Genomic DNA, 27,756 nt, shown 5'->3' with positions numbered 1-27,756 from the left:
CACACACCCTGCAAACATTCCACAATCAGAGTGACTAGAATTCCAGAACCCCAAATCAAACTGGAAAAGAAGGCAAGGCAGGACGGGGTTTCCACGGAATGCTCCCCACTCCACGGGGCTTGTGCAGGGCCAACCTGCTCCACCGCAGTGAGAGCCATACAGAGCAAGCAGCACAGGCTGTTGCTGGGACACGTGTCCCCAACTTTCCCTGCTGTTCTGTCCCCTCCCACTCACCCCTCCCACCTCCCGCTCTCTGCCCAGCAGGCCCTCCACCCACACCAGAGGGCAGGGGCACCTGTGGCTTGGCAGGGCTGGGTGCCAGGGGCCATGGCACTCTCTCTCTACTTCTGGGCCGGCCTCCAGCTCCCAGCCCACTGTGGTGACAGCCTGCCTGCCGTGGCTCAGAGAACAGAGTCAGAACTGTGTTCTTATGTCCCCGGCCAGGACCACACGCCTGGCAGGCAGGCAGGCAGGCAGGGACCGGCGCGCCAGCCCACAGTGGCCCGCACCACGCAGTCACAGACTCTGTCTGTCATCAAACCTACCATTAGGGAGATGAGAGGCAGAACTCAGCCTCCACCCTCTCCCAGTCCAGCCCTTGTAGTGGCCACCCCCAAGGAAGGCACTGGAGCTGAAGGCCCGGGCAACAGGAACCCGACGGCTTGGGGTCCTGAGAGGTAGCTCCAGGTCAATACCTGAAGGTTTCCCAGGAGAGAGGACACAGCCTCAGGCTGTTCCTTGTAGGAAAAGCATGTGGATCGGGAATTGTGGGGTGCACTTGGTTATGATTCGGGGCCACTGCTGCTAAGGCCCATAGAAGGAATATGAGGGCCTGGAGGGGGCCACCATGGTGGGGCACTGGTCCCCAAGGAAAACTCAGGCTATCTCCTTTTAAGGAGTCTCTATTTCTGCCTCTAACCCGAGGGGGTCATGGTGGAACTGAGGCACCAAGAGCCACCCCAAGAGGTTCCTGATAAATGCTATTTCCCTCCTCTGGCTGTGCTGGGAAGGGGACAGAAGAATTGGGCTAGGGCTGCCTCTGTGAGTGGGGAGGGGGGACTTATGTGACAATCTGCTGTCCTGGTCTGTCTTTGGAGTGCTGGGACAAGAGGCACCAATGTCTGAAGCTGGCTAGTCCCTTCTATCAAGACCCAGCCAAATACCAGCACACTCAATGCTTGGTCCTGCGAGGCCCATTCAGGCCCACGAGCCTGGGGTGGGGGCAGGGCTGGTATTACACCAAAGAGCCAGATCACCTCCCCCCGACACTGGCTCTCTGCCAGGTGAGGCTCAGGAGTGTCCTTCTCCCAAGGACAGTGCTGTGACCTCACCTGTGAAAGGTCAGCAAAATCAAAATCAAAGGGGCAGGGACGGCGTTTAGGAGGTGACCCCTGTACTCAAGAGTCACCGGGTAAGGACAGTACAAGGACAATTGAAGAAGCTGGAAGGTGCCAGGCCCGAGCCTGTCAGGGGTCTCACCAGCCCCATCCACCCACAACAAAGCAGGGACACTGCCAACTCGGCCAGCATGGGAAGAAGCCCAGAGAGGCCAGGAGGACAGCCCAAGTCACACAGCTTTAGGTGGGAAACCCGGGACTTAGACCGAGGCCAGCAGCAAGCAGAATTCTGCTTTTCACCATGATGTACTGGTGGGAATGGGGCCTTCATGGTCTGGGCCCCACCGGGGAAAGCGAGGTGCCGCCATCATCAAGAAGGTAAGTTTAACCGATCTCTTCTGTCCTCACTGGCAAAGCCATGGTCTGTCAGCCCCTCAGCTGGCAGGATGCACAGGTGATACACTCACAGAACCACCCTGCTGATGTGGGTTGTAGTTTGTCCACAGTTCTCACTAATGTCCTCAGTGTGCCAGCTCAGGCCAAGGAAGTCAGGCAAACAGCTGAGGGAAACATGGAACTCAGGGGGCGCAGGAGCCCGGGCACAGCAACCACTGAAGGGCCCAGGAGGAGCTGGGGGGAGGCCACCCTTGGCCTACCCGAGACCAGAGCTCAGTACCTTTCTTCTGAGGCGATCCAGGACCACACAAGCAGTGGCCACCTAGAGGCTGGGGACAGGGCCAGTGACCGACCAGCTAGTTAGCTCAGGTCGGAGGACAGGGCCAAGGACAGGGCAGGCAAAGGGCCGCTGCACAAAGAAACAGTCAGTACCACAGGCTCCGTCCAAGTCCCAGTGCCCCAGATGACCACGTGCTTGACCTACACAAACACAGAACCGCCTGGAACTGCCCCTGGAGCCAGAAAACATTGCCACCATTGCTGACACACACCCCGCCCCTACAGACACCCCGGTGGGACTCAGTCTCCTTGTATACTTTCAGAGACCGGTCCCTCACTGCCTCAACAACCCTGCAAGACAGGCAGAACGCGTCCCAAACTGTACTCCACACCAGGGAAGAAAGGGTCAGAACCAGGACCCACGGCAGCCTGGGTCCCACACAGCCATCGCTGCGGCTGTCTGTGAAACTCACTGTGATGAAGGAAATGGGGGAAAGATCCTTGTACCTGACATGGGACCAGGAATACCAGGACCTCAGGGTCACCTGCGCCAGACACCTGGGCCCTGAGCATGCCTCTGACCCTCCAGGGGTGTTGTACACCCCACCCCCCATCCCCCGTCCATACAGCTCCACTCGTGGCCTTTCTGCTTCTAGAGCAGCAAGTGGCCTGGGAGAGGAGTCAGCCTTGGTTTTTCACCCAGCTCTGCCCCAGGCTGATAGGCACGCTCAGAGAATGTGGGGCTCAGTGGCCTCTTGAGCTCGGGGCACGCAGGCAGGCCTGAGGGCAGGCTTGGCACCAGGGTCAGCTCTGGGTCAGCCTGTGCCCCACAGCAATGGGTGCACAGGGTAAGGAGTCACATGCCTCCGGGCGAGTTGTAGGAAGGTCAGCTCAGTGCCCCGCCACACCCCTCAGAGTTCACTAGGCTGGCTCTGGGCCCCCAAAGCACTGTCTCCTGGGCCAGCATTCATAGCCCACGTGCACCTCGGTGTCCCTGAGCCAGGACACTGCCACTGCTGAGTCAGAGCTTGGCCCTCTGTCACCCCACATCCGTCTGCAGGCCTCAGTGTCTGGGCACCCGTCCCAAGACCCACACTCCCTCCTCCAGGCTGGTGCAAGCTTTCCCCGAGACTCACTGTGGTGGAAGAAGGCTCCTCCTGAGCTCCTCTGGTCTATAAGAAGTGACTGGCCCAGCCTGTGGCCTGGTCTGGCTATGTGGGGGGCAGCAGTGGCCTTGGTCATGGGAGGCGCGGGTGGGCCAGGGGGAGGGCGCCCTTCTCTATACTTCTCCATTCTCCTGCCCCAATCCCCTCGAGTTCCTTTAAGAGCCAAGTCCACACTCGGAGCTTGGTGCAAGATTCTGCCCAGCAGAGCCAGCGGGTCTCCTCCTGCTCTCCAGCATCCCACCGGGCACAGCCACTGCGGCTGCACGCGGGAGCCAGGCCCTTGGCGGTGGTGGCCACTTCCCGATAGTCCTCATTGTCTAGCTGCTGTGGCTCTCCTGGCAGGACTCGGCCGACCAAGACATTTACTACGCAGAAGAGGGAGGCTATGACCTGGAGAGAAGAGAAGAAGACCCAGAGGGGTCACCTGGACAGCTCTGAGTCACATAACAGTTCAGCACCGGTACCACAGGAGGTCAAGATAAAGGTCAAGGGTCAAAGAAACAACTTCGGGGACAGGGTTTCAGGAACGTGTGTCTGTGTGTGCATAAATGCGTGGGACCGGGAGAAGGCTCAGAAGACAAAGGCATTCCGGAGAGGTGGCTCCCTGGAGCGGAAGACTGGGTGAGTGGTGGGCTCTGAGGGGCCCTCCAGGGGGCTGAGGCAGGCTGCAGGCTACAGGGCCTCGTGCATGCTCCTTGCTGGGGAGGAATGTAGATGGCCATGGGAGACCAGGGGATACCGTCTGCCGGGAGGGAGGAGGGGCAGGAGGCTCCAGCATTTCTGCGGCTAGGGTCGTGGGTCTTTCCCAGAAGAACCTCCTTTCTGCCCTACTCAGCTGACCGGGCCCCCGTCCTGAGCTCCCCTCTCCCTAGAGCCCTCCAGCCACACAGGGCTTTCTCTGTGGCCTGTGCCTTCTTGGAGTTCATCTTAGTGCCTTTGGGGGAAAGGGAGCTGAACCTGGCTGGAGGTGGGGACCAGCGCTCATCTGCTCTGTAGTACAGGCTGGGCTCAAAAAACCACAGAGAGAGAGAGGGTGATCTGTGAGGAGAGGGGCAGAACCTGGTTCCTGGGCCTAACCTCCACCCACTCCAAAGCTGGGCGGCTTTGGTGGCTGGCTGTACTCTACTGCGCCCCCTCCTGGGCCAGAGACAAACTGCATCCACAGCTTCTTCCCCAAGATGGGCAAGGATTCATCCTCTGCCCCACCTGCTCAGCAGAGTGGCCTGGATAGCGGGAACTGAGGGGTCTAAATGCAGGCCATCCTCACAGCAGGGCTCACAAGGTAGATCCACCACCTCTGAGTTCTGGAGTGACCTCACTGTCCTGCAACTGCCTGAACAGACACACGTCTGGTCCATTCCGCCCCTTCCCACTCAGTCTTTCACTGACACCAGGAACCCTGTACACCTGGGGGCCAAAGACACAGTCAGCCCAGCCAGGGTGATGGGTATGGAGTGCTAGCCAGCAGACTCTAGCAGACACCGCCTCATCCTGAAGCTGTGAACAGAATGTACCTTAGGGGGCAAAGTGGACCTCGTGGCTGCAGCTGAGACACAGACCCTAGGTAGAAGGAGCGTCCAGATTAGCCAGGTGGGTGTAGCGGAGGCTCAGAGTTATTACAGTAGGGGGCGTGCGGGAGAGGGTGGAGAGATGTCAGGAAGGGGCCACAAGCCGAGGACCTCGGAGGCTTCCAGAAGCTGGGGCAGGAGGGAAGCAGATCTTACCATGGAACCTGCAGGAGGAAACAGCCTGCGAGGCCTTACCCTGAAACCTAGCTGAGACCTCTGACCTCCAGCCTAAAGGGAAGAAGCATTGTTTGGAGTCACCAAGTCCCAGGTGACATGTGACAGCAACCACAGGAAAGCGGTGTGGCAGGAAGGACGCTGTTCCCAGACTCACGTGGTACACAGCTATCACTTCATAAATACTCCTCCACAAGTGTCTGGAGGAACTTGGAGCCTACCACATCCTGGAAACAAGCTCAGCGGTGACCTTGAGGTGCCCATGGCTAATGTATGGTCGATCCCTGGGTCCTCTGTTTACTGTAGATTTATTTTTATTTCCAGTGTGTAAATGGACCATCTTTGTGAAGGCCTTCTGAAGGCCAGAAGAAGGTGCCAGATCCCTGGAAACTGGAGTTACATGAGATTGTGCACTATCTAATGTGGGTGCTGGGAATTGAACCCTGGGTCCTTTGCAAGAGCAACCAGTGCCCTTAAACTCTGGGCCATCTCTGCTGCTTCTCTTATGGCTACCTCACCAGGGATGTGTGAAACATTCACTTAGCCCTCAGAGCTCCTACTGAAACACATGTGCTGACCGGACTGGCCGGCCCAGGCACTGAGGAGAAGGAAGGTCTGGAGTGAGCTAGGGAGCCACTTGGATGCACACAGCTGGGCTCACCAGACCCCACTTCCTCCTCCCGCTGCCGCACAGGCCCCAGCTCCCATTCACCCAGTGAAAGCTTGTGGGTCTCCTCCCCTTGTGCTGTGGCAGGCACAGGGAACCATGGTCCCCGCTTCCTGGAGGCCACACGCCTTGGACCTCTGAACCTCTCCTCCTTGACTGGGACACCACGAGGCATTCTTTTAGCATGGCCTCTGTCTGCGCCAGCCACAGGAGTTGCCTCCTTCATGTCAATCAGGAGTTAGGGAGTCCTTGAGTGCCGGGCCACACGTCTGTTTTGTGCACTTCAGGTTCTAAAGAATCTGGGGCATAGGGGCTGGAGAGATGGCTCAGTGGTTGAAAGCAGTGGTTGTTCTTCCAGAGGACCCAGGTTCAATCCCCAGCACCCACATGGCAACTCACATCTGTCTATAACTCCAGTTTCAGGGGATCCAACACCTTCCTACAGACATACGTGCAGGCAAAGCACAAATGTACATGAAATAAAAATAAATAAATGATTAAAAAAAAAGAATCTGTGGCACACAGTAGGTGCTCAGTAAGTACCTGTGAACACGAACACACACATACACGCACGCACGCACGCACGCATGCACGCACGCACGCACACGGCAGTGCAGGGTTAAGAGTCACACAAACAGAAGGGAATAACATCCCCAGATGGGAAAGAAGCTGAGGAGAGAGTAGCTGCATTTCCATCACTAAAAGCCGATGGGATGGGAGCCCCTGGAGCACAGGAGAGTGTCACACATATGTGGCCCTCAGAAGGGTGGGCCAGGCTGGCTACAGCCCTGTCTCCTGAGGCCGTGGGACAGCCCCAGGACACCTCACCCACAGGGCCCACAAACGTCACTTCAGTGGCTCCACTCATGGTCCTTGTGTGTGTTTACGTGCTTGTGTGTATACGCAGGGGCAGGGGCACATGTGTGCACACCTGCAGGCCAGATACTGACATCGGATGTCTCCATCAGTCACTCTCGTCTCATTTTTTTAAGAAAAGGCCTCTTCTTGATCTGGAACTCAACTTGCTGGAACTCAACTGAGCCAGCAAGCCTGGGAGCCAGCAAGCCCGGGGATCCTCAGGTCTTCCCCTCCCCGATTTGGGGTGGTCACATGCGTGAACCAACACACCCAGCTTTTATATGGGCGCTGGGGCATAGAACTCAGGTTGTCATGCCAACGGAGCCCTCAACCGATCTCTCCCACGGAAAATTTCTATCTCCCACCTGGGGCAGAAGTTACGGTTGATGGCAAGTGTTGCCTCTGGGCCACGGCACACCAGGCGCAGAGGTGCGTTGATCACAAGCCATCAGGAAGTCGCTGGGTCTGAGCCAACACTTGGGGTTACCACTTCCAGCTACCCACACTAGATCCCCGTTCCCGTTTGTTTCATGGAAACTGGAACTGGTGGCAGGCAGGCACGCACAGCCACACACCAGCCAAGGGAGTGGAGCAAAGACAGCAGATCCCAGTGGGTAGGAGCCGTCACAAAGGGAAGGCAGATCCACCAGGGATGAGGACACAGACCTGCCATCTCAGCACTAGGAGACTGCCGCAGCAGGGCCATGAGTTCGAGACCAGCTTGGACTAAAGAGTGAGACCACAACTCAACAGAATAAGACCATTTTTAAGAAGAGGAAGTGAACGCAGGGGAGGGGCATCAGGCACTGGTGCTAAGGACACTGACAAGCAGCCAGTGTTTCCCAAAGTCCTCAGGGAACACCCCAAGGTCAATGTGTTCGTCAGAACCCAGGCCCAGCTGAGCACGGTGCCACATGCCTGTCTTCCTCACTCTAGAGAGAGGCTAAGGCAGGAGGATGGAGAGTTCCAGTCTAGCTTGGGCTACATAGGCAGACCCTGTGTCAGAACAAAATGCCTACTAAAACAGGAGGGAGAGAGGGAGGGATGGAGGGAGGGAGGGAGGGAGGGAGGGAGGGAGGGAGGGAGGGAGGACCTGCCAGTCTCTGCCTATGCCCTGTCAACTGTGTTGAGAGGATCCAGGGCCTTCTCTCTCTGGGTAAAAGGCCTCCCTTTCCCGGCGGTGCCTTTAGAGGCTTCTAGACTTCCTGCCCTGACTTGTAAGCCATGCTTCCAGCATTATGAGACATTCCCAAGAAGATAAAAATCATTGCTAGTGAGAGCCAGACATCGGATCCCAGCTCTGCTGGCAGCGTTTGAGGGAGGGGATGGCACAGGGTGGTGTGCGGTAGCAGCCCCGGGGGGGCGGTCCTGCTGCAGAGAAGTGTAGGGGGGCAATGGACTGGGAGCTGCATCCCGTTCTGCACCCGTGGGAACAGCTGCAGCTCACCAGCCATAGGCAAAACCTTCCTGTGCCCGGTGCCACCACGCTCAGCTCTCACCATGCTGCCATGGGCGCTCGGCCAGCTCAGTACCCTCCCTGCCTTCCTAGTGACTCGGCCAGAATCCCACTTTGCTGACAAAGAAGAGGAAGAGGCAGGGCTGCTGGTGACAAGGCAGCGTCCTCGTCCTGTGTGCTGGTGTCACACCACACGTTGGACATGGCTGGCTCTTGTGATGGTCAGGGTGCTGGTTAAGTGTTTTGTCAACTTGACACAAGCTGCAGTTATCTGGGAAGAGGAACCTGAACGGAGGGAAACGCCTGCATCGGACTGTCTGTGGGCGAGTCTGTAGGGCATTTTCTTGATTGGTGATTGACGCAGAAGGGTCCAGGCCACTGTGGGTGGTGCCACCCTTGAAGGTGGCTCTGGGTTGCATAAGAGAGCAGGCCGAGAAGGCGATGAGGAGCAAGTCAGTAAACAGTTAGTTCCTCCAGGGCTTATCCTTCACTTCCTGACTCCAGGTCCCTGCCTTGGCTTCCTTCAGAGGACTGGTCCTGGGATACTGAACCAAACAAACCCCCTCCTGCTCAAGCTGCTTTGGGCCAGTTTTATCCCTGGGATGGAAATCCTAACCAAGACAGACAGGTCACCAGCCCTGTTCCACCAAAGCACGGGATCACATCCGGCTTAGACCAGGAGCGCAGGAGGCACAGAGCCAGGCCTCACACTCAGAACACGGCAGACTCAGATCTGAGCATGTCAAGATGCCATGTCCAACTGCACAGCACACAGCCAGGAAGGAGAGGGGGTGGGGTGGGGGTGGCAGTTGGAATAGCCATCCCCACCTCTCAATGTCCACTTCTAGCACCTCATGACCCCACAGCCACGTCTACTAGATGTGGCCCCAGCTCCCAGAAGCCCTCCCCAGGAACCTGCTTCTCAGAACCTGTGTTCTCAGGAGGAGCCCCTGAACCTCAGAGTTGGGACCTAGCGCCACCGCCACCCCTCAGGGACAAAGAAGTACAGAGCCAGACTGAGGCAGGCAGATGGCACAAGGTGCTGGGCCTGGCATGGTGCTGTTCCCAGAGGGCTCTGGGACGGAGGTGTGAGACTGGAAGGCAGAAGGACAGGCGGCAGGAACAGGGGGATGCCTTGAGGAACTTCTAACTCCAGCCAGCAGCACCTGGAGGGTATGGAGGGGCCAGGTGAGGAGTGCTCCCACACAAACCTGACAAGGGGTGTGCCCCACAGAGACCAGGTAAGAGGTATCTCCACAGAGACCAGGTAAGAAGTACCCCCTCCCCCCGAGGCCAGGTGCTGGCTACAAAGGTTGCAGAGCAGCTCAGAGCCTGAGGACAGTGGGAGCCCCAGGGGTAGCCTCAGAACCAGGAAATGGGGCCTTAGGAGCCTGGGTAGGACATAGGCTCAAGGCTCCAGTGCCCAGGAGAATGGCCAGCTGGTGCAGAGACGGAGAGACAGAGCTCTGTCCCAGCCCCTCTTCTCCTCAGACACCCTCAACAGTGTCATATCATAGCTGAGGTGGGGAGGGCCTACTGGCTGGGCCTGCTGCGGACGGAACGCACAGGCCCCAGGAACGAAGGCGAAGCCACACGCACAGGGACTCATGGGCCCTGAGCAGGAACTCCACAGTGGAGTACTCCTCGTCCTGTCTTTTAGCTCCTGCCCTGAACAGCCCGGCGATTTTCACATGGTATCATGTTCAGCGGAACGACAAATTCCAAAGGCTTTGCAGTCCTCTGGGTGCAGGCTGCAGCACGTGGCTCCTGAGCAGCTGACCTGGACACAGGTTAGTAATGAGGTTGTCCTAGGACAGCCACAGGGGGATTCTGGTGGATGAGTCAGGGAGGAGAGGGTCAGCAGGGGCCATGACAGTGGTTGTTCTGCACTGCGGGCCTTGAAGACAGTCAAGGGATGCTGAAGGAGGACAAGGCTTTCCTTGTCGCCTCTCAGAAACTGGCCCTGCCCAGCCTAGACTCCCTCAATGAGGCTCCGATGATAACTTTAGAGACCATTGTAGTCCAGGCTAGCCTGAAACTGGTGATGCTCCTGCCTCAGCCTCCCTAGTGTGGGGATCACAGGTGTGTTGTGTGTGTGTGTGTGTGTGTGTGTGTGTGTGTGTGTGTGTGTGTGTGTGAGAGAGAGAGAGAGAGAGAGAGAGAGAAAGAAAGAGAAAGAGAGAGAGAGAGGGCTAGCTCAAGATTTATCACAGCAGCCATAGGAAGCTGACCTCTCTACCTGAGTCACTGTGTGGGACGGACCAGGCCACAGCATACAAGAGCAGGGAGGGAAGGGGTCTTCAAGCAACAATGGCTACATAGCAAGGGGGCGGTGCTGTGGCTCTACACAGCACCCTCCATCCCTGATCATCCAGAGGGAGCCACCTTCCTTTCCAATAGCAGGTAATGAGATGGTTAACACCGACTGTCAGCTTGACTGGACATGGAATCACCTCCTAGACACCTGACCTCTGGCATGTCAGTGAGGGAGTATGTGGCCGGCTGCCTGAAGCTCCTCCCACCATTGTGGCAGTATTGTGTTCCCCCAAATATTGTATACCCTAATAAACTCATCTGGGGTCAGAGAACAGAACAGCCACTAGATACTTAGGATAGGCATTGGTAGCACACGCCTTTAATCCTAGCATTCTAGAGGCAGAAATCCATGTGTTCAAGGATACAGCCAAGCATGGTGACTCACGCCTTTAATCCCAGGGAGTGGTGGTAGAAAGCAGAAAGGTATATAAGGCGTGAGGACCAGAAACTAGCAGCATTTGGCTGGTTAAGCTTTTAGGTTTTGAGCAGCATAGTTCAGCTGAGAGCCATTCGGATATGAGGACACAGAGGCTTCCAGTCTGAGGAAACATGACCAGCTGAGAAGTTGGCCAGGTGAGGTTAGCTGTGGCTTGTTCTGTCTCTCTGATCTTCCAGTGTTCACCCCAATAACTGGCCTCGGGTTTGATTTAATTAATAAGACCTTCTAACAATTCATGCTACACACCATGACTTCCCCACCACGGTAAACTGCAGCCTGGAACCGCAAGCCAAACAACCCTTGTCCCCTAAGCGGCTTTGGCCAGGTGTTTGATCACAGCAACAAGAAAAGCGACTAGCATGGGACAGATGGGTGCCCACGGGTAACCTGGTGTGTGGTGGCCGGGCTTCTGCAGATGCATGCAGGTGAGAATGCGGAGGTCCTCAGCTAGCCACTGCAGCGTGTAGACACGGGCATCTGGAGACGGTGGGGATGAGGCCACAAACCCTGGCAGCCAGATGCACACAGGTAAGCCCCAGTTCTCTCAGGTGGGTCTCAGCCCAGTGGGCACATGTGCCTGGTCTGGCCACGGGTGAGGATGCTGGCATGGCCCGTGGAAAGGGGCTGGGGCCAAAGTGGCTGGGCATGGCTTTTGGTACACACAGCTCAGCTCACCAGTGGGCACTGCGACTTCTACTCTCTCTGCTTGTCACACGAGAAACTGCTACACAACCCAGAAAGGACACGCGAGACCACCATGCATCTAACAGATCAGATGGCTCCCCAATGGCCATGCAGAAAGCACATTTAGAGGCAAGAATGGCACACACTCCTGTTGCAGAGTGTGTGACCTACACAACCTCGCCCTGCAGCTATCAGCGCCTCTTAACGTTGATGTCACGCCCCCGCCACTGCCTCAGTTAGATGGCCTCATTGTCACAGTGCCCATTCTGCAGCTGGAGCAGCTGAGGCTCTGGGAGGTCCTCAACTTCGTAACATAAGGCTAAGGTTTGGAAACCTGGACACCAGTGCCAGCTCCTTCCTGTCCGTTTATAGTGTGCATCCCTTCCGTCCCAAGGGAGCCTGTGCTTGGGACAGGACAACTGCTTTGAGAGCCCCCTCCCACCCTTGCCAGCTTCCAGGTCATATGCACATCAAAATTGTTCTTGGTTCGGCTGGAGGCTCGAGGCTGTTGAGGGAGCCAAGTGCCCTCCTCACACTGCCCACCCAAGACTCCAAACGACATCCTTCTCCTCACCAAGGGACTGGCCACCAGTCCGAGGTTCCTTCGGGCTTTGTTTGCTGGAGGAAAGATGGCTTGCATCCCCAGGGTCCTCAAAGGATGGAGAAGTGAGCCCAAAGGGCCTGGCAGATGCCAGTCCTTTCCCCCATGGCCTAGTCACTGTGCTGGTGACTCTCCGAACGCGGTGCCTGTGAGCGGATGCTGCCCCCACAAAGGCTATCTGGTTAGTTTCGCCGCGGGCAATTCCATCCCTGACACTGAGGTGGCCCTGTTCCCCAAGTGACACCAAATCCGATGAATTCTGGAATCTTGGTAGGTAAAACCCAACGGCTCCAAACTCATTGCTTGGCACCGGAATTCTTGGGAGCCCTGGCCTAGTCCAGGCCTTTCCCCAACTTTTATATATAGCATGCTTGCAGGGAAGCCGAGCAGAGAAATGATTGGCTGAGGCGTTTCCAGCCCAGCCACACAGAATAGATCCCCTTCCTGCCATGACTAAACCACCTTCAGAGAGGAGCGGAGGGGGGTGCTGCCCCCACAGGCACGGCCTTCTGCCTATTGACCCGAGGAAGCCCACTGCACTGACAAGTGCCGAGGCTCACACACAACAAACCTTTCCCTTGGTGCCAGACGCCATACCTTCTGTGGAAGGAAGCCAGGTCCACCTATCTCCATGCCATCTCATAGATGTGAGGACCTGAGCATGACGGAGGAGTATGTGCATGTAGGGTAAGAGGATGCCAGTGTCTGGCAGCATCTGCCTGGCACCCCTACCCCTTTGCTGTATGGCCACCTTGTCCACATCTGCCGGGGTCTGAAGCCCCCAGGCCCCAAGGCATACGCATTTGGTTTGTTGGGTCCATCTGTGAGCTGAGCCCATCTCACAGAGGAAAGGAGGTCAGTACAGGGTGGATTGCAAGATGAGTACTCCAGATCAAAGCCTGGGCCTGTGGTGGTCCAAACAAATGTGCCACCTGTCACCTTCCCCAGCCCCAGTTCCTACTATTTTCTAGCAAGCCACGCTGCAGGTATCTCCCTGCTCGGTGGCGAGGCTGGTCCTGGAGTCTCCACTCCTCCCCAGGGACAGCATGGATCAGGTTCCCACAGGTCCTCTCTACTACAGCCTGATGCAGGGAGTCTTGCATGGTCTAGAGGCTACAAGGACACAAATGTCCACTGTGCCCTCGGTACCTACAGTGAGGGCTCTGGGAGCCCACAAGAGGCCGATGGGATCAGGAGAGCCACCCTAGCCACAGCTCTCTCTCAAAAGCCACCGAACAGCAGAGGAGAGTGAGGGCACCAGGCTGGGAAGCCCTGACATGGACATTCTCATGCCTGCTGGCCCAGCACTAGGGAAGCCTTCCCAGGTGCCTAGGACAGCTGGCACTCGTATCCACCTTACCCAGAAACACCCTGCAGGACCATGTTTGCTGTGACGGCCTTTGCGGGCGTGAAGGACCAGTCAGTGCACAGATAAGTTCATCACAGAGCACGGAGTGAAAACCCCAAACCCCAGTGAGCGGACTCGAACCCTAGAGTGCCAAGAACGTAAGGTGGAACCAACTCGGAACTCAGTGTCTCAACTCAGCCTCCGGAGCTGCAGCCCACAGGCTGGCTCAGGCCCAGTCTCAACGGAGAGACATGAAACACGACTCTACCTGTGGCTGTGAGGTCTACTCCATCCCCATCCCAGCTGTCCCGGCTGCTCTGCTGGCTTGACACTGGCCGCAGCTCCTGGGTGGTCCTGGTGCCCCTGGACAGACTGTCCGCGGGGGGCACCGGCTGTAGCTCGGGCTCCGGTACAGGAGCATGGACAGTGGCAGGTGCCTCCAGAGGGGCAGAGGTGACCTGTAAGGAAAGAAGGGGAGAAATGAGCCAGGAAAGAGAAGGGCCTTGGGCTATCTTTCCTTCCTCACTGTGGCCTGACCTCTGCGGTCAGCAGTCCAGGTGAGCTGGCTTTAGACAGTGTGTACTCTCAGTGCCCAGCCCCAGACCCCAGGCTGATGCTAGACACGGGAGCGTTCTGTGTCCATCTCTTGATAGCCTAATATAGAAGCCCCGAGCTTTTGGCAGGCACCCTGGTGAGTGTCTAAGAGAGAGCTGTGGGGAAATGCACCACGGTCCAGCCTTACGCAGCCTGTCCCTGGGGAGCATCTATATGCCATTGTGCAGTGCACCACAGGACCCTGGTGTTCAGCCTGGGAAACTGGGATGGCCATCCCAACTGCACCCCACAGATAGTGAAGATGTCACTTCTCCAAGTCCTCTGGGGACCAGGCTCCTTGAGACCAGGCAGCATCCACTCAAGGCTCTGCTGTGACTGTCTTTCAGGCACGGGTGAGGTTCCCCACGGCACAGAGTGAGTGGAGAGGGCTCCGGAACCCACAGACACCATCCCTGGAGTCTTTCAGGGAACAGGGGAGCTACTGCGTGGTTTCTTCTCCTTCGCATCACGAGGTTGCCCGGCTGACACAATGGTTCTATATATTTCTAGGTCCCTGCATCACGGTAGTCAAGGGAACACATGAATGGCAGGTACCCTTGGGAACCGGACACCCTACACCTCTGTGGAATTGACACACTCACGCCACCCTACTGGGCACAGCTACTGCCAGGCCACCCAGTCTCCCTGGAGACACCCATCTGCACCCAGGCATCTAGCCCCCACCAAGACACCCAACTTGCTTGAGTTAGGCTCAAAAATCAGCACAGTATCTGGGAACCCGTTCTCTCTCCCCACCCCGTGGATGCCAGGAGTCAAACTCAGGTCATCAGGCTTGCCAGCAAGCGTCTCTCTTCACCGAGCCACCTCACCAGCCCTCTTCTGTACGCATTGAAGTTGTGGGCACATGTACCCAACACAGAATTCACCAGTTACCACAGTATCATTTCACATCACCATATCCATCTCAAGAACCTTCCCACCCCCAGACAGAAATGGTCCCAACCCCCATACCTGCCCATCTCCCTTCTAACCCCCCTCCCTACCACACGCACTGCCCATGACCTTCACTATTCTTGTTGTCCCACCCCCTTTCCAAGGCTGGGGAAACTGAGGTTTCAAAAGGGGGCCTCAGAAAAGGAGACCGAGTTCACAAGCAGGGTCAGCCCAGGCCAGGGAGATTCCCCAGTCTGGGTGGGCAGCTGGGGCCATCTCAGTCTCTGGCAGGCAATCTGGGCCACAGGGAGCCAGGACCCAGGCTGGTGGCTCCCTCTTCCCCTACTGAGAGTGCAGGGCTGGTGAGAAGTCATTTTCTGTTCATCCAGTTATTTTTAATTTTTTTTTCCTTCCCAGGGCTTAGTTCCGTAGGAGTAGCGCTCTAAGTGAGACGGATGTTCCGAGTTCCTGAGGCGAGCTTACCCTCCACCAGCCCTGCAGGCAAGAGGCGGATGAATTTACAGTGCTGTTTCCTGGAATGCTTTAATTTATAGCATCCATATGGAGACACTGCCCAGCCGCACCTCCCCCACCCCCCCACCCCCTCCCCTAAACCCCACTGCAGGCATGCAGGCTGGAGCCAGGAGGCAGCGCATTGGCCCACACACATCACTTCTTTGCTCATTCATTTGCACCTTGGGACCTGGGGAGAGTCCATCAGTGCGGCAGGGACCCCCAAGCTCTACACGGATTGGGGCCCTACCTTGTAGGGGCTTAGCTCCTTCACAGCCTTGTCCTAAATCACCACGGAAAATTCTATCAGGGTGAAACTAAGGAAAGACAGATCCAGCGCTGCCACATCTGTGAGGGGGTGGCAGAATGCTATGCCACCAGCCAGGGACTCCTGCTGCCAGAGAGGGCTTATGGATCAAGTCAGGCAGTGTCCTTGTGATGGCCTCTGGGGACAGGCTGGAGGGGAGCAGAGGATTGTGAATGCTCTAGACTTGTCCCCTACCTGTGACCTGCTTTTTCTCCTGGAGTAGAAGAATCAGCAGGATCTTGCTAAGGCAAAGTCGCTGGGCACACTGTGGCACCCCGGAAGAGACCGTGAGAGTTGGTACTGAGTCTAGCAGAGAACACAAGGGGAAAAGTGCTCTTTGCTGAGTACCTACTATGTGCTGGCATCAGTCCAAGCCTTTACACAGACTCACGCAATGACCCTTCCAGCTGTCTCCTTGCCAGGGAGTTGGCACAGTGACCTGTCTAGACTTGTACGGTAATTGGAGCTTTGAAGTTAAGCGGTTGTCTGTGACCTCAGTCAGCTATGAAGCAACTAGGGGATGAGCTTTTAAATGGAAAGCAGCAGATGGGAGGCAAGAGTCATGGGCAGAGGCTGAGGGTGGGGACAGCCTTTCAAGGCCTGGGTGGGCAGACTCCCCAAGAGTGGGGATACCCAGGAGGGTTTCCGGGAGCAGGTGAAATCTGAACTTGGCCTTCAAGGGGATTAGGGTTTGGCAGGGAAAAACAGTAACCTGGGCATGAGAGATGTCACATCAAGAGCCATGTGATTGGGCCCAGTCTGGCTCTTCATCCACACCTTTGGATGTTCCTTTATCTGTCCCCCTACCCATCTACCTAGCCATCTACAAGTCCACCTACCCACGACCCATGCATCCATCCATCATCCATCTACCCATCTGTGATGGCTATTCTTGGTTGTCAACGTGACCACATCTGGAATTAACTAAGACCCAGTGGCTGGGTACACCTATAAGGGATTTTTCTTGATTGAATTATTTGAAGTGGGAAGACCCACCCTAAATCTGGATCTCTGGCGTGGGAAAATCCACCTTAAATCTGCACTGTCCCTCTGGTGGCAGCCTATATAAAGGACATGGACGAAGGAAGCATTTGTTTTTTGCCTGCTTGCTTTGCTCCTATCTCACTGGCATTAGAGCCGACTTCTTGGGGATTCCAGTAGATATTGAAGACCAGCTGAGACATCCAGCCCTGTGGACTGAACAGTTACTGGATTCTTGGGCTTTCAGTTGGTAGGCAGCCATTTTTGGACTAGTTGGACCACAGCCTGTAAGCCACTCTAATAAATCTCGTGTGTGTGTGTGTGTGTGTGTGTGTGTGTGTGTGTGTGTGTGTGTATACTATCCATTCTGTTCCTCTAGAAAACCCTAATACTCCATCTACCAGTCTATCCACAGCCCATTCACCCATTATCCATCCATTCATCATCCTTCTACCCATTTTATCCATCTACCCACCACCACCCACCTACTCCTTCCTTCCATCTATTATCCATCTACCAGTCCATCCATCCATCATTGATCCACCCACCACTCATCCATCCATTCTTCATCCTTCTACTGATTCCATCCATCACTCACCCATCCACCAAACCATCTATTCACCTTCCCACCCATCTACCCACTCACTCATCTATCCATATACTACTCACTCATCTGTCCATCTACCCATCCACCCACCCACCCATCCACCCATCCTCCCATCCATCCATCCATCCATCCATCCATCCATCCATCCATCCATCCATCCATCCATCCATCCATCCATCCATCCACCTTTCTACCCACCCACCCTGTATACAGGACCAGGTGTACTGGTAAGCTTTTCCTAGAAATGGGGCCCTGTGGTGCAGCAGGCCTACTGTGTGTTACTATAACAAGGGGACTATGACAGAAATCAGCCCTTACTTAAGTGGCCACAAACCACCAGCCTTCTGTCCCGGAGGTCAATAACCCAGACCATAGCCAGTGTGCAACGGTTCTGCCTCCAGATGAGGCAGCCGAGTCTCCGGATGATGAGGCAGCCAGCACCGGCGCCTTCACATGTCCCTGCCCTGCCATGTGAGAAGCAGAACCAAATGCTAAGCTCTAGAACATGTGTGGCCTGCTCCTGCTATCCGCCCAGCAGGGTGAGCTTGGATCAGAGGGCCACATGCCAGTCCCTCTTCTTACGATGCTCTATAGACTGTTGTTGGAAGTGAGGATACTTCACTTCCCCTCATCCTAGGGGAGCTGGATCAGGGTTGATGGATGTGTGTAGAGGGACTGTAGATTATCACATGCTAAGCCTCCCACCCCCACCTCCAAAGGAGGGCTCTGAACAGAGCTGAGAGCCATCCTTCCTCATCTTCCCATAGCCAGATTGAACACAATTCCTAACAGAAATCAGCCCTGGGCTGCCTACCCAAGTCTCCTCTCTGCCTACCCAAGTCTCCTCTCTGCCTAGGTCACCCTCTGACGTTGTTTAAAATGCTACGATGCCTGGGGCATGTACAACTGTCCTCACATTCGCTTCCCAGGGGACCCTAGCAATCACAGCCTCACAGAGCCACCCCCAGGGCATACCTGGCTTTGAATGCATGGCTGGATAAAGGCCACAATCCCGGAACCTCCATGGGCAGTAGCCCGAGTTAGTATTTGTCAGCTGGTGGCTAGGGGGCAAGAAGGACATTTCTATGGCTCTCCAAAATAAAAAGGGGTTCACAGTCTGCCACCCACATCCCTCACCGACTCTCCTATCACGATACTTTCTCCAGGGAACTCAAGTGGTTTTTGAGGATGCCATACCAGATAATGTCAGGAGGGGAAAAAGGAAGAGGACATTGTATTCCTGTTCAAAAGGAGAAGGGCATATGTGTGTGTGCGCGCGCGCGTGCGTGCGTGTGCTCATGTGCCTGCGTGCACATACTGTGTGCACACATGTGTGCATATGTATGTGTGTTCTATCAGGATCCATTTAACTAATTTTTATCAGCTCACAAGGCCTCTAAATTGGAGATCTCTACTATCTTAAGTTTTATTGAAATACACTTCACATTTTATACAATTCATCTATTATTTTTTTCCAGTGTTGGGGATTGAACCCAGATGAATTCAATAGCGAGTATTTAAATTATGCAGTTCTGGGGCTGGTAAGATGGCCCAGCAGGTAAAGGTGCTTGCTGCCAAGCCTGACGGTCTGAGTTCAATCCCCAGGACCTACAGCAGAGAGAGCGTATGCAAGCACACCGTGGCACACACGTGTGCCCCCCCCCCACTCAATGCATGTAAGATAAACAAACGTCCAAGGTAGTGGCTTTTTGTAAATCTGTGGAGCTGTGCAACTGTCCCCACAACCCATTTTAGAACATTTTATCCAATTAACTCTGGGGACATCACCCTTGGCGCCTTCTTCCATCTCCCCTAAACTCCAGGACGTCCTCTTTCTCCCTCTGTCTTCCTAGCCCCCAGGGCAGTCCCTCCCTCTCTTCCCCAGGCTCTCTTCTGGCTTCTTCAGCCACTGCTCCACTCTGCCTTTCCGCGCTCTCCTACTGGGGACATTTCACATTAATGGAGTTGTCACGTGGGACCTCTCATGTCACCCTTTCTCAGTTAGCATCAGTCTTCCTGTCCCTCCTTGTCTAGCAAACCAACCATGCATCTCTAAGAACAGACTTCAAGCGGAGGCCCTGCAGCAGCCTAGGGGCTGCCAGGCGAGACACGGGGGTCTAGCACTAGCTCTGTTAGTGGGACTGACTGTACTTCCTCCTGGTTCCAGGCTGGAGCGCATCTCCCAGCCTGCCTGGGGCCAGGTCTCGGCGACTCTCCCCTGCTGGGAGATCTCAGGCGTGTGGCTTCACTTCTCCAGGAATCCATCCCTTTTGCAGCCTGGAAGTGTGAACATGGTGCTGCCTCCAAGACAGTGGAGGTTAGGGACCTAGCTGCTCCTGAGTCGGGCAGTGCTGGGAGTTCATGACCAAGCCTATGTTGACAGCCCAGGGCATAGGCATGGGAAACTCAAGGTACCTGTCTGAGCTCATTTAGTCATCCCACCACCTATCTGCAATGGAGGAAACTGAGGCACAGAAGTCAGCCCAGCTTCCTAAGGTCACTTAGATCTTTAAGGTCAGAGCCACAAGTTCAGGAGGGATTGTAGGCTCTGCCAGGTGCTCAAAATGCCAGCAGAGCCCATGCCCGTCAGGACTCAGGTTCTGCATTGTAGGCAACAGGGTGGGGTGGGGGGGATTGCCATCAGGCTGCTGGTTTACTTCTTAGAGCAAGGCCAGGAAGCTAAGACACAGAGCAGAGAACTACGGGGGTGGGGGAGTGGGGGGGCAGATGCCAGCACCAATGGCACAAAAGAACACCCTGCCACCCTCCCTCAGCCCACGAGAAGCCAGACACAGAAAAAAAAGTCAAGGGCGGGGAGGAAGGTTGCTTCCCCCACCCCATGTGGCACCAGTCAGCCAGCCTTCGGGGACCTGCCAGGGGCATATAGGTCACAGGGCCGGTGCCAGCTGCCAGCAATGGAGGGAAGGGAGGAACAGGCCAGCTCTGCCCACCCCACCATCCACGGCGGCATCATCATTAGAAACTGCATGCGCCCAGCTCCAGCGGGACTTGCGAGATGGCATGTCAGAGGCTTAGAAGCATCATTTGATGCCCTTGATTCCCTCTGATGGCTCCATAATGCAGGCAGGGAACTCCAGATCCCTCACTAAAGGGAGGGAGAGGCTTCAGCCCAGAGCCCCGCACTGCTGCTTGCACGGTCCCCAGCCGGCAGACAGCTAAAGGGTTAGTGTGAGCGAAGCGGCCAGGCGTAATTGGAAAGTTATTAGATATGGAATACACACGGCACCCAGCAAATGAGTAATCAGGGGCTAATTAAGCACACGGCACAGCCGAGCGCACAGGGGAGGCCGGTGGCTTCCACATCTGTGCTGGCAATTAGGGGCGCTCCGGCTGCAGCTCCGGCTGGGGCTGGGGCGGGCGCGGGCGCGGGCACCCACTTGGCAAGGAGCGCAGCTGGGGGTCTCTCCCCCATCACTCACAGGCTGGAGGCAGAGGCACCAAATCCACCAGTCTTCAGGACAACAGAAGGTCAAGGGCACAAAGGGTATACCAGGAAAGATGGGTGCTCCTTGTCTCTGCCTTCATGTGAGTTCAGCAGCCATCTCAGTGCCTGGACAAAGGGACGGCGGTGTGCACAAAGCCAGGGCAGGGAGCTGCGCAGTGATTCTGCTGGGTAGTCTGGCAAGGAGTGTGCCCATGCCGTGATATAAGCAGGAAAGCTGAGGCTGGGAGAAACAGGAAACATGTAGCTCACCCAGCCTGGTCCCAGTGCCTGAGGAAGGGAGGCAGCAGACGTTCTTTGGAAGGCCACAGTCAAGGCTAAGGGAAGAAGCAGCCAGCCACTCCCAGACAGGACCCCCACCCAACTCCTTGTCTCTCCCAGGGGCCTGGCTTCTACTCCTAGAGGTACCCACTGTCCATCTTCCACTGCGGGGCTCTGGCCATACAGTCCCCTAAAGCCCCCCACCATGTCTGCGACGGGAGATCTTTCCAAAAACACTGTCCACTGCCAAGTCTGCTCCCAATGCGTTGATCCTCTGGGGATAGCCAAGAGCATGTGAGTGGCCCAAAGTGGCTCTTCATCCTATGTCACCCTTCTTTCTGTCCATCCACCTATATATCCATCCATCCACCTACACATCTACCCACCCACCCATCTAACCATCCAAAGTATCCTTCAATCCATCTACCTACCCACTCACTCACCAATTCATAAATCCATCCATCATCTATCCACCCACCCATCCATCCATCCACCCATCCACCCACCCACCCATCTATCCCCCACCCATTTTATTAGCACCTACTACGTCCCAGCCCTGTGCCTGGGATAGATACAGCAGCCCGTGAAACAGCTGTCCGCTCCTAATCTCACAGAGCAGACATGCTAGCCGGGCCAAATGTTCCAGTATGCGTGTGAACGGGCACCATGGTGTTTGCTGGCTAGTCTGAGGGAAGCGAGGGGGAGACAGGCAGCAGAAGAGCAGGATGGGGAGGATAAATGGTCTGCGTAAGGGTGGCCAGGCCATGACAAGGACAGAAGCCGGGCAGGAAGAAGCTGTACTGATGGTGGCGCCCTGCAGTGTATGGGGGTACCTAATCTGCTGGGTGTGCCCCAAGGGGCTGTAGGAGGGCAGACTCACTCTAAAGCTGTCCTGTGCACCTACATGCTTGCCCCCCACACCTGGGCCATGAGAACATAGTCCTGCACAAACCCAACACAGCCTGGGAAGCTGCCGTGCTTGGTCTGCAGCTGTGAACTGTGCGCCCACGGCCAAGGGGCTGCACGTCTCTGGGCCCTGGCTTCCATGTCTGTGGAATGGGCACAGATGTGAGGGTCACGGGCACACTGCCCTGGGCTGGCCAGCCCTTCCTGCCATACTGTTTTCTAAGCAGCTGTCCCTGCCATGGCTCCAAAGAATGGCCCCACCAGGCTTGCAGACCAGGCTCCCAGGCAGGCCAAGCTGGGTACAGGGTGTTGGGGAAGAGTACATCGTTTATCTATCAGCCACCTTTACAAGCCTCCATCTCTAATGTCACTGCCCCTTACCCCCAAAGTCCCAACCTCTTCCTCAGTGAGATCTGGACTCTGTCCCTAGGTCCCCTCCTTAGTAGAGCTGGGCACCCGCCACATCCCAGGACCATAGGGGTCTCAGATCTGCTACCTCAGACCATCGTTCCCCTCTGAACAGTATTCTAACCTTAGGGTCTGGCCCAGGATCCCCAGGACACCCCAGGGAAGGAGCAAACCCGAGTCCCAGGAAGAGCCATTTGCAGGGATGGAGAATAGTGTTTCAGGTGCAGTGCAGGTACTTATATTGAAAGCAAGTCAGGAAGCCACAGGGCAATAACAGAAGGTCTCCTTACCCCGGAGGCCTCATGAAGAGTGAGCCAGGGCTTTGGAAGTGCTCTGAGCCACAGAGATATTCTCTCTCTCTCTCTCTCTCTCTCTCTCTCTCTCTCTCTCTCTCTCTCTCTCTCTCTCTCTCTCTCTCTCTCTCTGTTGTATGCACCTGTGGCCACAGGCCAGGTGGATGTCAGACATCCCGCTGTATCGCTCTCCACCTTATTCCCTTGAGACAGGGTCTCTCACTGAACCTGGAGCTCAGCTAACAATCTCCAGCCGTCCTCCGACCTCCACCCCACACAGAGGTTGCAGGTGGGTGATTTATTATAATTATTATTTTTAATCACAAGTCAGATCCTTCTGTTTACACACCAAGCATTCTTACGTGCTGAGCCAACTCCCCAGTCCTGGTGTTCGCCTTTGTGAAACGAAACTTTTGCTGTCTAGTGAGGCTCAGGTGTGAGCAATGAGGCAGATCCACCCCGGGTGCCCTTCAGTCCTCTCCACAATTGCATCACAGTCTCCAGCGCTTGTCACACAGGACATGACAATGGCAACCCACAGATTCGGCGCAGGTCTGCCTTTGAATGTGCGTGCTTGCTTAATTCTCCATGGTTTCATCCCTTCCATGGGCTCCTATCCCCAGTTCAGTCAAGACGTGGAGCATCCCACTGCCACAGTGTCCTGTTGTTTCCTTTATTCCCAGCAGGCTGTGCAAATGGGATCCTACAGGATGTGCCCTTTGGGGCCTTGTTTTTCTCGCCAGACAGAGCTCAAGGTCTCTTGATGTCAGAGGTCAGTGGCAGACACTGCTGGGCTCTTCGGGGAAGCTAAGCTGTTGGCTCCAGTGTCCCCAGACCCAGTATTCTAGAAGCTGAGCGAGAGATAGGGAGGCGTGTTCCTAGGCTCGGCTGCTTTCCTGCCCTCAGATTCCTTTCCTATAGCGCCTCTCCCTCCAGGGGAGAGCATCCCCTCCGGTCCGGAAGCCTTATACCTTGCCTTATCTGCGGGCCCTCAGCCAGGCTGCATCTCAGCCATGCTTCCCTGCATGGATATTATCTCTGCTTCCCCAGGTCAACGGCAGAGCTGCTTACAGAGACTGGACTCTTGGGATGCTCCCCACTCAGCTGGGGTGCAGAGACAGTTAGCAACCCACGAAACAACACATGGCTACCGATGCCGGCCCTGGTGCACCTAGGAATACACAGAGACCAGGGATTGGGGGCTCACCTGGCAGGGTTAAGGAGATGGGAAAGTGGGGTCTGAAGGCTTGCCAAAGCCCCCATCGGCGCGCCCTACTCCCCCAAGCCCATGACATAATCGCCGCGGAACGTGCAGAGTGCCACCCAGGGCAGTCAGTTCATCAAGCGCTGACAGCCGTCAGCAAAGTGATCAGGAGACTATTAATTTTTCTCCTTTCCCTCGCCAGGGGTGTAACGGTGAGAAATGGCAGTTGAACCACAGGGAGGTTCTTCAGGGTGACAAAAAATAAAAATAGCTCTAATTGAAGCTGATAGAAATTACACCCTTTGAAAACACGTCGAGATGCACGCCGGGGCAGGGTGCCTGTCACAGGCGACAACCACAGCAAACAGGCTCACGGGGCCTCATGGCATCTACTCGGTGGCTGCTGGGAGGTCCCGCGGTGCAGGGGGAGATGGCTGTGGAAGGCCATCCTGGACATGCAGAAGGGCCTCACCTGCTCAGCTGCCCCTCCTCACAGGGGGCACAGCAAATCGGTGTCACGAGAGGCCAAGATGTGTCCTGGACAGTCCAGGAGACACCACCATCACAGTCAGGTTAATGACCCAGTTACCAGCCTCTACCTTGAGGCCCTAGTTCCTGGAGCCCAATACCCATGTGAACAATGGGAGGTGCAGAGGGCCCTGGGATGACCATGTGTTCTGTCCATGGTGGCTCACAGTCTGAAGCCTGTAGGCTGGGTCAGTGTACGTGTGTGTATGGGGGGGTGTGGGTGTGGGTGTGTCTGTTTTGTTTTTGTTTGGTTTGGTTTTGGGGGACAAAGTTTCTCTGTGTAATAGCCCTGGCTGTCCTGGAACTCCATCTATAGACCAGGCTGGCCTCGAACTCACAGAGATCCATCTGCCTCTGCCTCCAGAGTGCTAGGATTAAAGGTGTGCACCACCACTGCTCGGCTCATGTGCATGTTTATAAATTCCATGGAGATGAGATGATCGTGGGCAGACGTGCAGCTTTTGCTCGCTGCCTGGCCTTAAGCGCTTTCCCAGTGTTTAATTCACTCAGTCCCCACAGCAGTCCAGGAAGTCACACCCATTATCACCACCACAGGGGAGGCTTGGGGGCTGAGTGGTGGGCATTTGGACTGACAGCCAGGAGCTCTGGGCCCCCGCCTTTCATTGCCATCCTGCCCAGGAGGCTCTTGGCCTGAAATGTCTGTGCTCAGAACGGGAAACAGCAGCCCTAAAGTCACCCAGTCATTCCAGTGATAAGGACACTTTGTCCTGTCTCGTGAGATGAAGGTTCTTCAGCTCTCCCTCAGTCAGAGCCTTGAGCTGAGCCTGAGCTTGCTGGTCAGACTCTGCCAGCCATGCTCTGTGCCAGGTGCCTGCTATCCCCGGTGGGAAGACAGACAGACAAGAGGATGTTTTTCTGAGTCCAGAGACCAAAATGAAAGGCATCAGAAGGCTGGCAAGAGGGCTCAGTGATAAAGGTGCTTGCTGCTAAGCCTGAGGGCCTAAGTTCAACCCCCAGGACCCACAGGGTGGAAGGAGAGAACAGATTCCTGCAAGCTGTCTTCTAGTCTCCACATGTGCACCATGTCATGCACATGTGCTCGTGTGCGCATGCACACACACACACACACACACACACACACACACACACGCACACATGCACACACACAATAAAAAATACAAATGTAATAAAAAGTATTTTAAAGAAAAGCATCAGCATGGGAGGTGGACAGCGTCTTTTGCTGCGGCTGTGCTGAGGTATTCTCACACTCAGTACACAGCAGAAGGTCATCTTGAACTTCCGGTCCCCTTTCTACTTCCTGAGGACTAGAATAACAGATTCCAGGCTGGCTGATCTCTTGACACTGTTGGCTGAATCTAACTGAGAGGCAGAGGGTCCTGAGTTCCAGGCTAGGCCGGGCGTTCCTTATAGGCAGACCTTGCTTCAAAACAGAACAACGCTAGAGTCTGACACTGACCAGCAGAGGAGGCTTTATTCTTTTCTTTGTGCTGGGGATATAGAGCCCAGGGCCTCCCGTGGGCTAGGCAAGAGCTCCACCACTGAGTCCCAATCCAGCAGACTCATTTAAAAAAAGAGAGAGAGAGAGAAGAAAGAAAAGATCGGAAGGAACCCACACCCTCGCTCCCTCCCGTTTCAGGGAAGCAGCAAACACTGGAGACGCATCTAGACGACAGTAATTTCTGTCCCTGTTCACTGTCGCCTTCCTTGAAAAGATCTGAGGGAATAATTGGCTGACGTGAGTCCTGGCTGAACAAAAAGGCAGGAGAGAAGAGTGGGAATAAGTGTCTGTGAAGTTCACAGCAGGAAGGCTAGGTCATGGCGGGGAGCACACAGCTGGAAGAAGGCCAGGTCGTGGAGGGTCTGCTTGAAACTGTTCTGTGCTCTGATGCTGTGGCACAGGGGCTAGCCTTGTGTCCACCTGGGCAAGGCCAGCAAGCCCTTCAAGACTATGTCCCTTGATGGAAACATGCGGGATTAAACCCCTGGGGTGGACCCGGAACAGACCATCACAAGGTTATCATGCACTGAGCCAAGTGTCACGGGCTTGCCACATGGCTCCTGGGCCGACACACATACTGGGATGTCCATTAGCCAGCTGACTCTCCTCTGAGAGTAAAGGCCAGGGGACAGCAGGATGGTGGACCTGGCTGGCGGCTCGTGGCCCATGACAATTGCTGATGCCCAGCCGCAATGCCACGGCATGCCCACCTAATGACAAACACAAAATGTGGCGAGAGATGTGCCATGTTTAGGCTTGCTGTGCTAGGCGGTGCTTTGCACACAGAGCAACATAATCCTACAAAACACCAAAGCAGAATTGCCTCCCTACTAAGCTTGTGGGTCAACCTAGGGCTGTGTGGCTGTGGGAAGGTTACTGAGCCTCTCTGAGCTATGGTTTCCTCTGTAAAATAACACAACAGTGTCTGCCTCAGAGTTAAGACATAAAATCTGCCACAACCCCTGGAGATGTTTACATTTGTTTACAGTTCTTGGTCATCATGCACCAAGCCATTCAAGTGCCCTGTGAATCTTAGGTTGGCAAGCCTGCTTATGGGGTAGGTACCCATCTTGTGGAGGAAGAGACTAAGGTACAGAGACAAAAAGTGAGCTGCTTCACGTGACTGAGGCTGTTTGCTCTACACCAGACCTGCCACCCTGTCCCTGCTTTAACATCTTAGCCACGTGACCCTTGGAAAAGTCCAAAAACCTAGAGAGGGTTCAGGAGCCCTCACTGGCCAACTGTGCACGCCTGTGCACATGTGTACACGCTGGTAGCTCAGCAGCTCACAGCAGCTGACAACAGAAAAGGAGGGGCTCAGAGAGGGGGTAGAGGAGGAGGGCAAGCATGGACAGAGGGGATAGAGGAGGAGGGCAAGCATGGATAGAGGGGATAGAGAGGAGGGCAAGCATGGATAGAGGGGATAGAGGAGGAGGGCACGCATGGACAGAGGGGATAGAGAGGAGGGCACGCATGGACAGAGGGGATAGAGAGGAGGGCAAGCATGGACAGAGGGGGCAGAGAGGAGGGCAAGCATGGATAGAGGGGACAGAGGAGGGCACGCATGGACAGAGGGGATAGAGAGGAGGGCAAGCATGGACAGAGGGGATAGAGAGGAGGGCAAGCATGGACAGAGGGGATAGAGAGGAGGGCAAGCATGGACAGAGGGGATAGAGGAGGAGGGCAAGCATGGACAGAGGGGGCAGAGAGGAGGGCAAGCATGGACAGAGGGGATAGAGGAGGAGGGCAAGCATGGACAGAGGGGGCAGAGAGGAGGGCAAGCATGGACAGAGGGGACAGAGGAGGAGGGCATGCATGGACAGAGGGGATAGAGAGGAGGGCAAGCATGGACAGAGGGGACAGAGAGGAGGACAAGCATGGACAGAGGGGATAGAGAGGAGGAGGGCAAGCATGGATAGAGGGGACAGAGAGGAGGGCACGCATGGACAGAGGGGACAGAGGAGGGCAAGCATGGACAGAGGGGACAGAGGAGGAGGGACACAGACAGAGCCAGCCCTGCAGTGCTTA

General features: G+C 55.7%; 1 protein-coding gene across 3 annotated transcripts in view; it reads right to left on the bottom strand.

The window, feature by feature from the left end:
• Gse1 (Gse1 coiled-coil protein) overlaps positions 1-27,756 on the bottom strand; it is a 357,639-nt gene that overhangs the window by 216,971 nt on the left and 112,912 nt on the right. For all 3 annotated transcript variants that reach the window (XM_016008431.3, XM_016008430.3, XM_016008433.3), the window contains exon 2: positions 13,558-13,747. In XM_016008431.3, the coding sequence (XP_015863917.1) occupies positions 13,558-13,747 (190 nt within the window). The remainder of the gene's footprint in view (positions 1-13,557; positions 13,748-27,756) is intronic.

Source organism: Peromyscus maniculatus, chromosome 5 (assembly GCF_049852395.1).
Source record: "Peromyscus maniculatus bairdii isolate BWxNUB_F1_BW_parent chromosome 5, HU_Pman_BW_mat_3.1, whole genome shotgun sequence".
NCBI classification, from domain to species: domain Eukaryota; kingdom Metazoa; phylum Chordata; class Mammalia; order Rodentia; family Cricetidae; genus Peromyscus; species Peromyscus maniculatus.
Note: the sequence above shows the minus strand (reverse complement) of the source record. Positions and strands in the feature narration are given on the sequence as shown.